General features: G+C 40.4%; 1 protein-coding gene across 2 annotated transcripts; it reads left to right on the plus strand.

Moving 5' to 3' along the window:
• The first annotated feature begins 1,236 nt into the window (after positions 1-1,236).
• On the plus strand, positions 1,237-10,793 carry LOC307218275 (embryonic pepsinogen-like). 2 transcript variants are annotated; one of them, XM_079980486.1, is made up of 9 exons: positions 1,237-1,324; positions 2,176-2,338; positions 3,050-3,167; positions 3,881-3,999; positions 4,973-5,172; positions 6,009-6,125; positions 7,022-7,166; positions 9,082-9,180; positions 10,468-10,793. In XM_079980486.1, the coding sequence occupies exons 1-9, from the start codon at positions 1,269-1,271 to the stop codon at positions 10,603-10,605; spliced, it is 1,155 nt and encodes a 384-aa protein (XP_079836612.1). In that variant the 5' UTR covers positions 1,237-1,268; the 3' UTR covers positions 10,606-10,793. The 2 variants fall into 2 exon arrangements, with proteins under 2 accessions (XP_079836612.1, XP_079836613.1); XM_079980487.1 differs by lacking the exon at positions 9,082-9,180.
• The last annotated feature ends 981 nt before the right edge of the window (positions 10,794-11,774 follow it).

The raw sequence follows: 11,774 nt of genomic DNA on the forward strand, positions 1-11,774 counted from the left end.
TGGGTGAAGGGAAAAGTTCCTTGCTGGGCAGAGAGAAGGGATCTATTTAGAGGTCTCTCTGTTCAGTTGTCAAGTTCCTAATGCCTCAAGTGGCCCTGTTGCCATTCACCTTCATCCTGTTTCATATGTACCCTTCTCAGGGTATCTGGTCAGGTCATATGCCCATTTCACCCAGCCTCACACCAGCACTTTTATTTTTTTAATGTTCTGGTGAGCTACACATGAAGAAAGATGTGCTAAACTTTCCATGTGCATCAGAAGTAGATTTACGTGTGTGAAGAAGGGGTGGAGAGATGATTTTAGCTAGTTCTTATTGGGTCACAGGAGCATGATGGAATGGCTTTGAATGCCTATAAGAAAAGCAATAAAAGCTGGTGAAAGAAAGTAGAATAAGGTGAGAGAAAGAGAGGACTCCACTGTGTGATTAGGTAAAAAGAAGGTAGACGAAGGTGTCAACAGAGAGGGAAAGGGGACAGGCAGAGAGCTGACAAAGGGAAGAATTGTGAAAGGAAGGAAGACCTGTAAGTGGCAACAGAGAAAGGACTAAGAAAGCCCAGGAAGGAGGCTATAGTCACAGGGGGCAGGGGTGGGAGAGACAAGAATAAGACGGTGAATGTTATTAGTTAATGGCTAACATCATTGCCCCCACAATCAATCAAAGAGACTGAAGTTAAAGCAAATACAGATTTCAGCAGTAGTAGGCACTTCAGTTCAGATGCCAAGTCTGGCAGAAGCTGATTGAATTGTATAGAAAGCAATGTTGCCATACTGGCAAAATTCTCAAAGACAAACAAACAAGCAAGCTCAGCCCCAGTATTGGAAAGCCACCATATTTCTCTGTAAGCAAGACCACAAAGACAATGAACATGCAAACCATGGGCCTGTTCAGTTTGCCTAGATGAATTTCTCCACTATCTCTAGTCTTGAGTCTGGACTGGTTGAAGACTACTGGCCTACTTTGACCATCAGCACATCTTCGTGGTTTCAAATAAGATATGAAAATATAATGTGTGGCAATTTATTCACTGCATTTATTTATAACTGAAAATCTTTTATGATGAAGACACACCTTAGGGAGAATTTCAGCGTATTTACAAAGAAATATGACTGGTCAATTTTGGTTTCCTGGAATGGGAGGGGCTTTCTGTGATGAAATATCATAATTCACCCTTTCAATAACATTGAATACTTCACAAGGAGCTATAAAAGAAGAGCATTTCTGCAACAAACACTAGAGAAACTGGAGCAGCCTCTGCTGAACAAGCAGGATGAAGTGCCTTACAGTTCTCTTCACCATTATCACTCTCTCCGAATGTCTCTTTAAGTAAGTTATCGTTATATTGCTGATATTTACTTCACAGACATATGTGCTTTCTGATTAACTAATCAAGCAAGAGAGAAAAGGAAGTGTGAATTGTATCTACAAATCTATGAATATATATATATATATATATATATATATATATATATATATATATATGAGAGAGAGAGAGACAGAGTATGTGTGTGTGCGTGTGTATAATGTGTGTGTGTGTGTGCGCGTGTGTGTATACACACACACACACACACACACACACTTATATTTGTGTGTATACATAGATACACACTGCATCAAACTTATTCTTAAGTTTTGGGCTATAGAGTGGAAAGACTAATTGCAAAATAAGCACATTTCCAGGAGAGAAAAAATACAAGCATAGTCATTCAGAGTGTTGGTGCTGACCTTTAAAGCCCTAAATGGCTTTGGCCCTGCATACCTGAAGGAGTGTCTCTACCCCCATCATTTTGCCCGGACACTGAGATCCTTCTGGCAGTTCCCTCTTTGCAAGAAGTGAGGTTATGGGGAACCAGATAGAGGGCCTTTTCAGTAGTTGCACCCTCCCTGAAGGAACGAGGCAGAGGGCCTTCTCGGTAGTGGTGCCCGCCCTGTGGAATGCCCTCCCATCAGATGTCAAGGAAATAAACAACTACCTGACTTTTAGAGGGCATCTAAAGGGAGCCCTGTATATGGAAGTTTGAAATGTTTGATATCTTACTGTGTTTTAATCTGTTGTAAGCCACTCAGAGTGGCTGGGGTAACACAGTCAGACAGGTGGCATATAAATACGTTGTTGTTGTTGTTGTTGTTGTTGTTGTTGTTGTTGTTGTTATTGTTATTTGTTTCTTTTGTACCAGGATTTCTTTGGAGAGGAGGAAGAGTCTAAGAAAGATTCTTAGGGAGGAAAACTTGCTGGAAGATTTTCTTTTGAAACACTGTTATGGCTTCTTTTGTAATCAATACCTCCCTTTTACAAAAAATGGCCAGGTGTCTAAGGAACCGCTTCTGGATTTCTTGGATGTGAGTTCATGTTCATGTTCATGTTCACGATTTAGTCATGGCTAGCTTAAAGCCTTGTTGATTTCTATGGGACATGTTGAAACTTACTTTGGATGGATTGTACCCATGATCCACCCATAGTTAAGCACTTTGAAATCCCATTGACAGCTAGGGGGAGCTAGATGCAAAAGAGAACAGAGCTCTTGCACCTTTGATGTTTCCAACAGGAGTGATTTCTCATCATGCAAACTTAACACCTGCTGAAATGCCCTTTGCTAAATAACAACCCTAATTCTACACATCCATTAAAGGTCTGTGAGTCCTGACTTCCTTTGCATCTGGCCACCCTACTGAATCACATGTAGGGCAAGTTGGGGTGATGTGAGCTAGAAAAATATTATTTTACCTTACTGACTATGCACAGAAGGACACTGGGGAAAATTGGTAGCCCTACTGTTGTATCTTTGCTGATTGTAGGTTACGTTTCTGTGCATTCAGCTTGAACATTTTGATGTTTATTCTTCATTTATTTGAAAAAAAACCCTTTCTGGATGAACCAATTTTTGCCAAGAATCTGTTTCCTGCTTCCACCCTTCAGTTAGTTATGTGGCACTCAAATTTACAGTGATTAGCTTGCATATCTGTGAGGAACTAAAATTTTCAAAAGTTTAAAAAAAGAGACAAGTAGCCAAAATAAGTGTTACAAAGTGTATTTGTTTTATAAATCAACAGCTCGAATACTATGGAACAATCTACATTGGAACCCCGCCACAGAAGTTCTCTGTTGTTTTTGACACTGGGTCATCCGATCTCTGGGTACCATCTGTCATGTGCAGTAGTGAGGCATGCCGTAAGTAACTGAGTACCTCAATGTAGTCAAACATGTTAGTCAGATGTAAAAGTGGTGGTGGGGAGCTATAAGGAATGGGCTCATTATTTCACAACCAGAAATCCGGAGTCTGGTTGAGGCTATAATTCCAGTTACCTAGGACTCACTGAATGCACAGGGACTTGCTTCTGAATAAATATGCATTGGATTGACAAGTGAGCCTCCAATCCTATATACCCACTTTCCTGGAAGGAAGTGCCATCAAAGTCCATTAGAGGCATTACTTCTGAATAAACACGCATAAGAGTATACAAGAATATCAAGTGGATTTGGTTGTGTGAAACTCAATTCCCACCATCGAACACAGACATTTTTAGTTAATGGTACGAAAATGTTAGAATGAATATATGCATGTGTGTGTGGGGAGAGAGAGAGAGAGAGAGAGAGAGAGAGAGAGAGAGAGAGAGAGATGGGGGAGGGAAAGAAAGATTCAAGTTTCAATATCAGGGAATCATTTTGTATTGGGTAAAATTTATTCAGTTAAATAATAATAGCTCCCAATTTTATCTAAATATTTTCTGCAGGTAGACTAACAAGATTGCTAGTATTTTCCAAACACCCTTTACTTTAAAATTTTACAATAGTTTTATTTTATACTGTGATTTCTGCCTGATATCTATGATTAAACACTATTTTTATATCTATTTAATGCTTTCTTTCTTTTTTACTTTTAGTAAAACATCGGAGGTTTGACTCATCTAAGTCTTCTACCTTCCGCAGAACAGGAAAACACTTCCACATTAAGTATGGGACCGGAAGCATGAAAGGAATCTTGGTATTTGATACAGTTAAGGTAAACTAATAGTATTATACAGGTACAGTACAATGTTATACTCAGCTATTGGTTCTGTGCATTTCCAAGGCCAGTGAATCTCAGCCTGTTTGAATGCTGGAACTCAAACTTCAATGCAGGAAAAACAAAACAGCCCATTATTTTCTCTGGACACACACACACACACACACACACACACAAACATATATACATAAATACATATGTAGATCTACATATGTAGATTATATGCTGCAGATGGATGCATATAAAGGAACTCAAAACAAAATATATTTTAACTTAATAGCTTTGTTTTGTTTTTTGTTTAAAAAGACTTTACTGAGTAATCGAAACATTATACAATACAACAAAAAAGAACCAACTGGTGACTTACTAGGATAGTTCTGTGACACATACTTAGATATCACTTCATATCATAGAAAGGTTCAATCCAATATCAATCAAGAAAATGAGAATTATTATTATTATTGGAGGGAAGCAGAAAGGGCTACTGCCCAATAAAATAAAAAATGGTGGGAACATACCAACCCTGAGCTTGATTTTTAATATACATCAAAGCATTCCCCACATAGCAGCATAGTCCACTGATTTCTTGATTTTTAATTGCCATTGTTAGCATCAAAGTAATACAAAATTGAAGCAGAACAAAATCATGGGATCCTGAAGTAAATGTCAATGAAATTGTTGAGATTTACTTCTGAATAAAGACGTTTAAAACTGGGATGTAAGTCACTCTTACCCGCTATCCACATTTGAATATTATTCTCTGGAAAGCCAAATTCCATACATGTTTAAAAAGAAAAGCAAGACAGAACACTGCTTGATGAGGTTTCCTTTTTGTTAACATGCACAGGGCTGCACCTTCAATACATCACGTGTGTGTGTGTGTGTGTGTGTGTGTGTGTGTGAATAAGCAGATGAACATCACTAGTAGAACCCTGCTCTGTACTAAGGAGATACTTTGCTTCTCTCCTAGGTATCCAGTCTTTCCATTTCTCATCAGGGATTTGGCTTGAGTACCACTGAGCCAGGTAAAGCCTTTGTCAACATGCCATTTGATGGGATCCTGGGCTTAGCCTACCCCTCCCTTTCTGAAGAAAAAGCAACTCCGTTCTTTGATAGCCTGATGAAGGAAGGCTTGCTTGAGAAACACCAATTTTCTGTTTATCTCAGCAGGTAAATACTATTTTGCTTTACTGCTAAGTTGATTTGTTGACTGCACCATCTTGCTCTTTGCTCCTTGAGAGAAGAGCTTTGCTTTAAGAGAAGAGCCAAGTTCAGGTGAACTATGTTGATGTGGGAAGGTAGAGAGTTGAGGCTGAGAGTGAAGACGGAGAACATTCTATAATTTATGTAAATGCAGAATAGGAAATTAGATTATATCTCATCAGTATAGCTCACATCACTTTTGATTTTAATTTAATATTGGATCACCTTGAGACACTCCTACCTAAAAACACTTATGGAATCTTTGTTCCCAATTGCAATGGTACCCCATCCAGAATAATGGGAGGACAGCATTACAAAGACCTTTTCACCTGACTATTTTTAAGGTCAAGTGGTCAGCAAAATGTATTGTTATGAGTTGTGAGAGACGTAGGCTGTATGGCAAGACCCTTTTAATTCCTGGATCCAACAAGTGTTAAAATCTAATCGAGGATTCGAATTCCTGGAATAGCTAGGCTAGCTTCTTTGCTGAAGTGATAGCCTAGGTGATGAGTTATCCAGGCACTGCTTTGTGTGATGTACAAAGCAGAACAGGGAGCATGGTGATATGGAGAACAAAACAGGAAACGTATACAGTATTAACAGCATTCACCTTTCAGAATCTTAGAGCCTTCATTGTTCACAATTAGATACTGGTGCATTACGAATGTTCCTTTCTTTTTTTCCTCTTTCGGTAGTAATTTGCACAGAGGTACAAGAATATGATACATTCGTTTTTTAACATGCAGTTCAACTTATTGTGAATGAATGGCTTGGTAACAGCACACCATATATTCATGTTTCAGAAAGAAAAGAGGAAGTGAGTTCATTTTTGGTGGAATTGATCAATCTCACTATACTGGTCGTATTAATTGGATACCTGTTAATTATCAGTCAGGTTTTTGGCAGATTGCACTGGATAGGTAAGCAGAAATTATTATTAGTAGTTGATGTTGTAGCATTAAGGTATTCTTAACATATGGACTGCCACAAGGGAAAGTAGGTGCCGTCTACAATAACACTGGAAATTTTTTGTGACTAATATTCATTGGCCAAATCTATACTGGTCAGTTATAACATTAAAATGTGTTATAAAAATATGACACCAGCGCTGTGCTGCAGAGATGCAATCAGTTGGCAATGAGAAATTACATTGAGAGCTATGTAAGTTTAAAATAAAATCCTTCAATGGCGTTTTTACATATCAGTGCAGATCCAGCCCTAGTTATTGGCTAGCTAAAAATATATGGCACAAAAGGAAATGAAGAGAAGGATTTGCAATAAAATGTAAATACTAATATGTAGTTTACTTTGTATTTGCAAGATGTCAGTTGTTAGGATGAATTGTCAATGTTATTATCATTTTATTTATTTATTTGTTTATTTATTTCTTATGTTCATGGTGATCTACAGTGTATATAAGGACAGGTTCCTGCCCTGAAGACCTTACAAGCAATAGTTCATGCATTTTGCTTTACTACCGTCTACAGCTTCAAATATGTGATGTAATACTGGCTAGCACAATGGAGAACCTAAGCTGCATAGGGATGGATAGCTTCCTGAAACCACTTATCATATCCCACTATCCATTTTGTTTTAAGTCCATGTTTGGGGAAGGGTTGTATCTCAGTGGTAGGGCCTATGTTTTGCATGCAGAAGATCCCAGGTTTAATAACTGATATCTCCAAACGTGGTTAGAAGAACCCCGCATTTTAAATCCTGGAGAGCTGCTGCCATTCACCATAGACTATACTGAGCTCGATGGACCAGTGGTCTGATCCAATGAATGTTCTATGTCTAATGATTTCTCATTTCTCAGCGTTTTAGTGAATGGTACAGAGATTGCCTGCAAAGGTGGATGCCATGGAATCGTTGATACAGGGACATCCCTCTTGCTTGGCCCAAAATATGATATGATTAAAATTGAAAAAGCCATTGGAGCCACTCCAACGCACTTTGGCATGGTAAGTTTTACTTTTGGGCCATTGTCTTCACACAGTAGCTGAAAGAGACCCCATATCATTAGCTGAGCTCACATTTCAGATACATGCAGAGTAAGGTGCTTAAGATTAGCCTTGACCTCGGATTCCTGCTTGCATCCCAGTCCTAGTCTTCACAGTTCTTCATGGTATTGCTCATGGACACTAATGTGCCTGAGCATAGGGGATATGGCATGCAAGGCTTTGTGAGTATGTAGTGAGAGTGCAGGAAGGAGAGGCAATGGTAAGAGCAGGAAAAGGAAACAAACTGGAGTTCGGCTGGACCAGTGTGACATCCAATGAAAAAATGGGCCTAATGTTGAATTAACAAAGTTAGCTGAAGTGAGGACATGTTTTTCATGGGTTTATTGGCTCTTGGCAAAAGAGGACCTTTAAGAGTTATGCAGAAGAAGGAAGTTCAGCAGATGTACCTTGTCATGCAACCTTAAACTTGCGGAAGGTCCTTCTTCAGTACAAATATGAAAGGTGCACAATTCTTTTGCACTCCATCTGCAGAGAGAGGGGGGCAGGCTTTGCTATTATCTAGTACCATTGCCTCTCCTCAAAATAGTTGTATTCCCAGTTGTGATATCTTTATTTTCCCCAAACAGAATATTTCAAGAAAGAACAGACATACAGATTCAGTATGTCAGCATGGCATCAGCATCCCTTTAGAATGGGGAATTTGGTCTCAGAGCAGAATTTAGAATGGATGGTTGTATCATCTTAATTGAGAGGATATGGTTTTGGATATGAAGACTGGACTCAAAGCTTTGAGTTTATTTGTTTGCAATCTTCAGCTAGTTGCGTGTCGAGGTCCCCAATACACCCCAAAGGAAAACACAATTGACACTTAATTTTTGTTTAATTCTTTTGGCATAATTTTGGCCACAACTTTATTCAAATACAGCAATGTGAGTGGTTGCTTAGGCATTGGTAGCACTAACTGCCCCCGCACGGGGACAGCTCTGACATTCACACACCCCGCGAAGTCAGGAAGGGTAAGTCACCTGGGGAGAGAGACGGGACTGGGAACCATGCCTCACCTCTCCCCAGCATGCTCCCAGGGGCTTGCGTGGCCCTAGCCCCTTGCCAGGGGATTTCGGACAAAAGCTTGGGGGAGCCCCTGGGTTCCTTTAACGGTAAAACCCTTCAGCAGCAGCAGCATTTTGGAGGGGCAGGCACAGCCGAATCCATACCCCTCCACCAGCAGCAGCATTTTGGGGGGCAGGGACAGCCGAATCCATACCCCTCCAGCAACCAATTCCAGACCAATGCCTAACCGCAAACCTTACAAGTTGTGACGATTTGCTACGCGGTAGGCGAAAACCAAGTGGCACACACTAATCAGCCAAATGGCAAAATTCCTACCGGGCCCCTGCCCCAAAGCAGACGACCCCATGACAGGCAATAGCAAGGTCAAGCAAACAGCCTAACATTAGGGAAGGGAGGGCAGGTGATCCGAAGCATGTAGCGAAAGAGGACGTCCGTTGCTGCGTGCCTTGTATCTAACAAATAGGGCTGTCAATCACTAAATGGCAACATCTAAATTTCCCCAGGACTGCCTGCTCCCGCTTACGAGTTGGCCAAACCATCTGCCCAGAAACAGCAAGGTGTCTTAGAATCCCCAACCGCAACACGTGCTCTCCCTGATGGAGAACACGCTATGCCCTGTTTCTGTGCTACAATGCACTCACTGTTCAATTCACTGTTCATGTGTGCTACATTAGATGGTCTGAAGGGAAGTCCAGAATACTCAAGTTCTCTCTTAAGGTTCTTTCCTGAGATTGGCACTGGGACGAGTCCACTGCATTTCTTAACCAAGCTTGAAGTTTGCCAGTTCATTTCCTTCATCATCAGAACAACACAAGAACTCAGCTCTCTTCCTTATTTTTTTCAGAGTGAAATCAACTGCAGTAAACTCTCCAATATGCCAGATGTTGTTTTTGTAATCAATGGAATCCACTATCCTTTGCCTCCATCAGCCTACACTCTAAAGGTACATAATCATTCTCGAATCTCATTTACTTGCCATAAGAATGCAAATTCAAAAGGAGTTGGGGCAGATTTAAAGTGCAAAATCTTTATGGACACATGGGCTGAAAACAGAAAAAATGGAATAAATATTTAGGGGGAAATCATATTAGATATGCCGAAAATGTCAGAAATGCTGGGCTAATACATGCATGTCTGATTGGGAAAAAATCAGTCCAAATTCGGATAATGGCTCTGCTCTGCTGACCAGCATCCCGATTCCATACCAACATGATTTATTGATTGTATTGTATCTCTGACTACAGAATTGTATTATACAATACAGTACAATTGTATTGTATCTCTGACTACATATATTGTATCTCTGACCACAGAATAATTATTCCTATCCCCAGAATGTTGCCCCCATTAGTGCAAAACCTGGGTGCCCACTTATCCTCAGGACGCATATTACACCTTCCATCAAAATGTAGCAATGTATCTATGGAGCGCTCAGGTGTTCCAAGTATTTGCATGGAAGTTGCAGAGAAGACAGAAGCTGGAAGCAAACACTATTTTTCCTCCCCTCATCTCCTTCTTGTGGTGATGATACATTCTAGAGTGTTTCAAAATCCCATGGCCCAAACAGGAATGTGGATGGGCCCATGCTGTACATCTGTACCGTCACTGCCTCTTGCATTCACTTGAATGCTGCCTTTGTGGCAGGGGGCAAGGCAGGGGAGGAGATAGGAAACCATTCTCTTGTGCTCTTCATCAGCTCCACAGGGAGGAGTCATAGCTCAGTGGCAGAGCATTTGCTCTCCTGCATTTCCAAGTAGGGCTGGCTAAGATTTCTGCATGAAACTCAGTCAGTCGAACTGTAGACAATACTGTTCTAGAGGGCCAGTGGTCTGACTCAGCATAAGGCACCTCCCTGTGTTCCCATGATTCCAATGGGAGTGTTCCCCACCCCCACCCACTACCTTTGTAGGCAAAAAGCATTTTGGAATTGTGGAGGATTCCTATCACTTTTCAATACTTTGTACAATTCTCTGGTTTATATTGATTGGGAGATCATCCTGTTGATTAAGAGATCAAATACATAATGTACAGTCTTGTGCACTATTACTATTGTACTGTTGTTGTATCTACATTATTTATCTCCTTTGGAGACTTTCAGGAGAATTTCAGGAGAAATTCTTTCTTCTTTGTTCTGGAATGTTACTGTATGCATTGCTACCCAATTACTTTCTGGGATTATATTTTTGTAGAACTTCCTGCATGTGATGACTATCCCTTTCCTTCTCTCTAGGAGAAACAAGTCGGCTGCTTTAGTGGTTTCGGATACACATTTGATGGCAGTTGGAACCTAGGAGACGTGTTCATCAGAGAATACTACAGTATCTTTGACCGGGAGAACAACCAAGTTGGACTGGCAAAAGCAGTCTAAAATAATTGTGCCTTTTAACAACAGCAAGTGCCGTAATCGTTCATCTAATTGACTTACGCAGATAGCATTTTAACTTTATAGCCATGTATTTGAGCTAAAAATAGCAACTCCAATGATGTCCTTTAAAAAGTAATATTTGTCTAAAGTTTGTAAAGAATCTGCAGGTGGTAGCACTGTTGTGGCATATATGATCTGAAAATTATGAATTTCAAATTAAAAAACTGTCCAAATCTTCTTCTTTTTTAGTGATTCATGTACAAAATCATATAACTAATGTGAGTGAAGCGGGGGTGCCATTTCAGATGTCAGTGAGCAGGCGAGGGGAGGGACAAAGGCCAACTCTCAGAATCACTCAAATAGGCTCATCCACACTTCTGCTTTTCCCATGACTAGAAAGCACGAGTCCAAATGGTTTTCTGCTTGACCCATGCTTACTAGGCGTGCTTCAGAGCATTTTTTCCCCATGCCCCATTCCTTTCCCAGAGAAAACCCACTCTTTAGTGCCAAATCAGAGCAAAGATCAGCCCAGAGAAAACCCAAATTGCCGTTTGCTCCAACTGAGCACTAAACAGCAGTTTTCCCTGGGGGAAAGCAGCAGGAAAATAGGAGTCTCTGGTTCCTGTAAGCTCTAAATTCTGCAGAGATTTTGACTTGGTTATCTCTCTCTCTCTCACACACACACACACACAGAGAGAGAGAGAGAGAGAGAGAGAGAGAGAGAGAGAGAGAGAAAGAAACTTGGAGCAAAGCAAAGTACTTTCCTGTCTATTCTTTATATTTTTGTGGTTTTTTCACAATTAATCTAATACCAACAACATAGACAACTTCAAAACAGATACATATTATCTGTTTTTCTATATTCTTTTCCCATGGATAATGGATAAGCATGATAGGAGTTCCAGTCCAGTAACATCTTCAAGGCCACATCGTCTCCCTGCATTTTTCTTAATTAAACAATTTTGAGCATTGGAAGCATAATCTGAGTAAAGTGTCATAAATCCTCCTATCCCTTACTGACCCCAGTACACAAAAGGAAACCACACAGTCTTGCAAAAGAAAAGCACAGATCTTCTCAGGAAGGAGATGTTGTGGCCAAACATGGTTTCAGTTCTTAGGAAGCCTTACCTGTGAGGAAGTTGGTGTCACACTGTCATTTTCTCAGAGGGATG

This window comes from Podarcis cretensis (assembly GCF_951804945.1).
Source record: "Podarcis cretensis genome assembly, chromosome: 6".
In the NCBI taxonomy this organism is placed as follows: Eukaryota; Metazoa; Chordata; class Lepidosauria; order Squamata; family Lacertidae; genus Podarcis; species Podarcis cretensis.

What these genes read in the sequence shown, in the direction of transcription:
- LOC307218275 (XM_079980486.1), top strand. Translation starts at nt 1,269, where the DNA reads ATGAAGTGCCTTACAGTTCTCTTCACCATTATCACTCTCTCCGAATGT. An exon ending in CTCTCCGAATGTCTCTTTAA is followed by an intron (nt 1,325 to 2,175) that starts GTAAGTTATCGT and finishes CTTTTGTACCAG; the next exon opens with GATTTCTTTGGAGAGGAGGA. An exon ending in TGGCAGATTGCACTGGATAG is followed by an intron (nt 6,126 to 7,021) that starts GTAAGCAGAAAT and finishes CTCATTTCTCAG; the next exon opens with CGTTTTAGTGAATGGTACAG.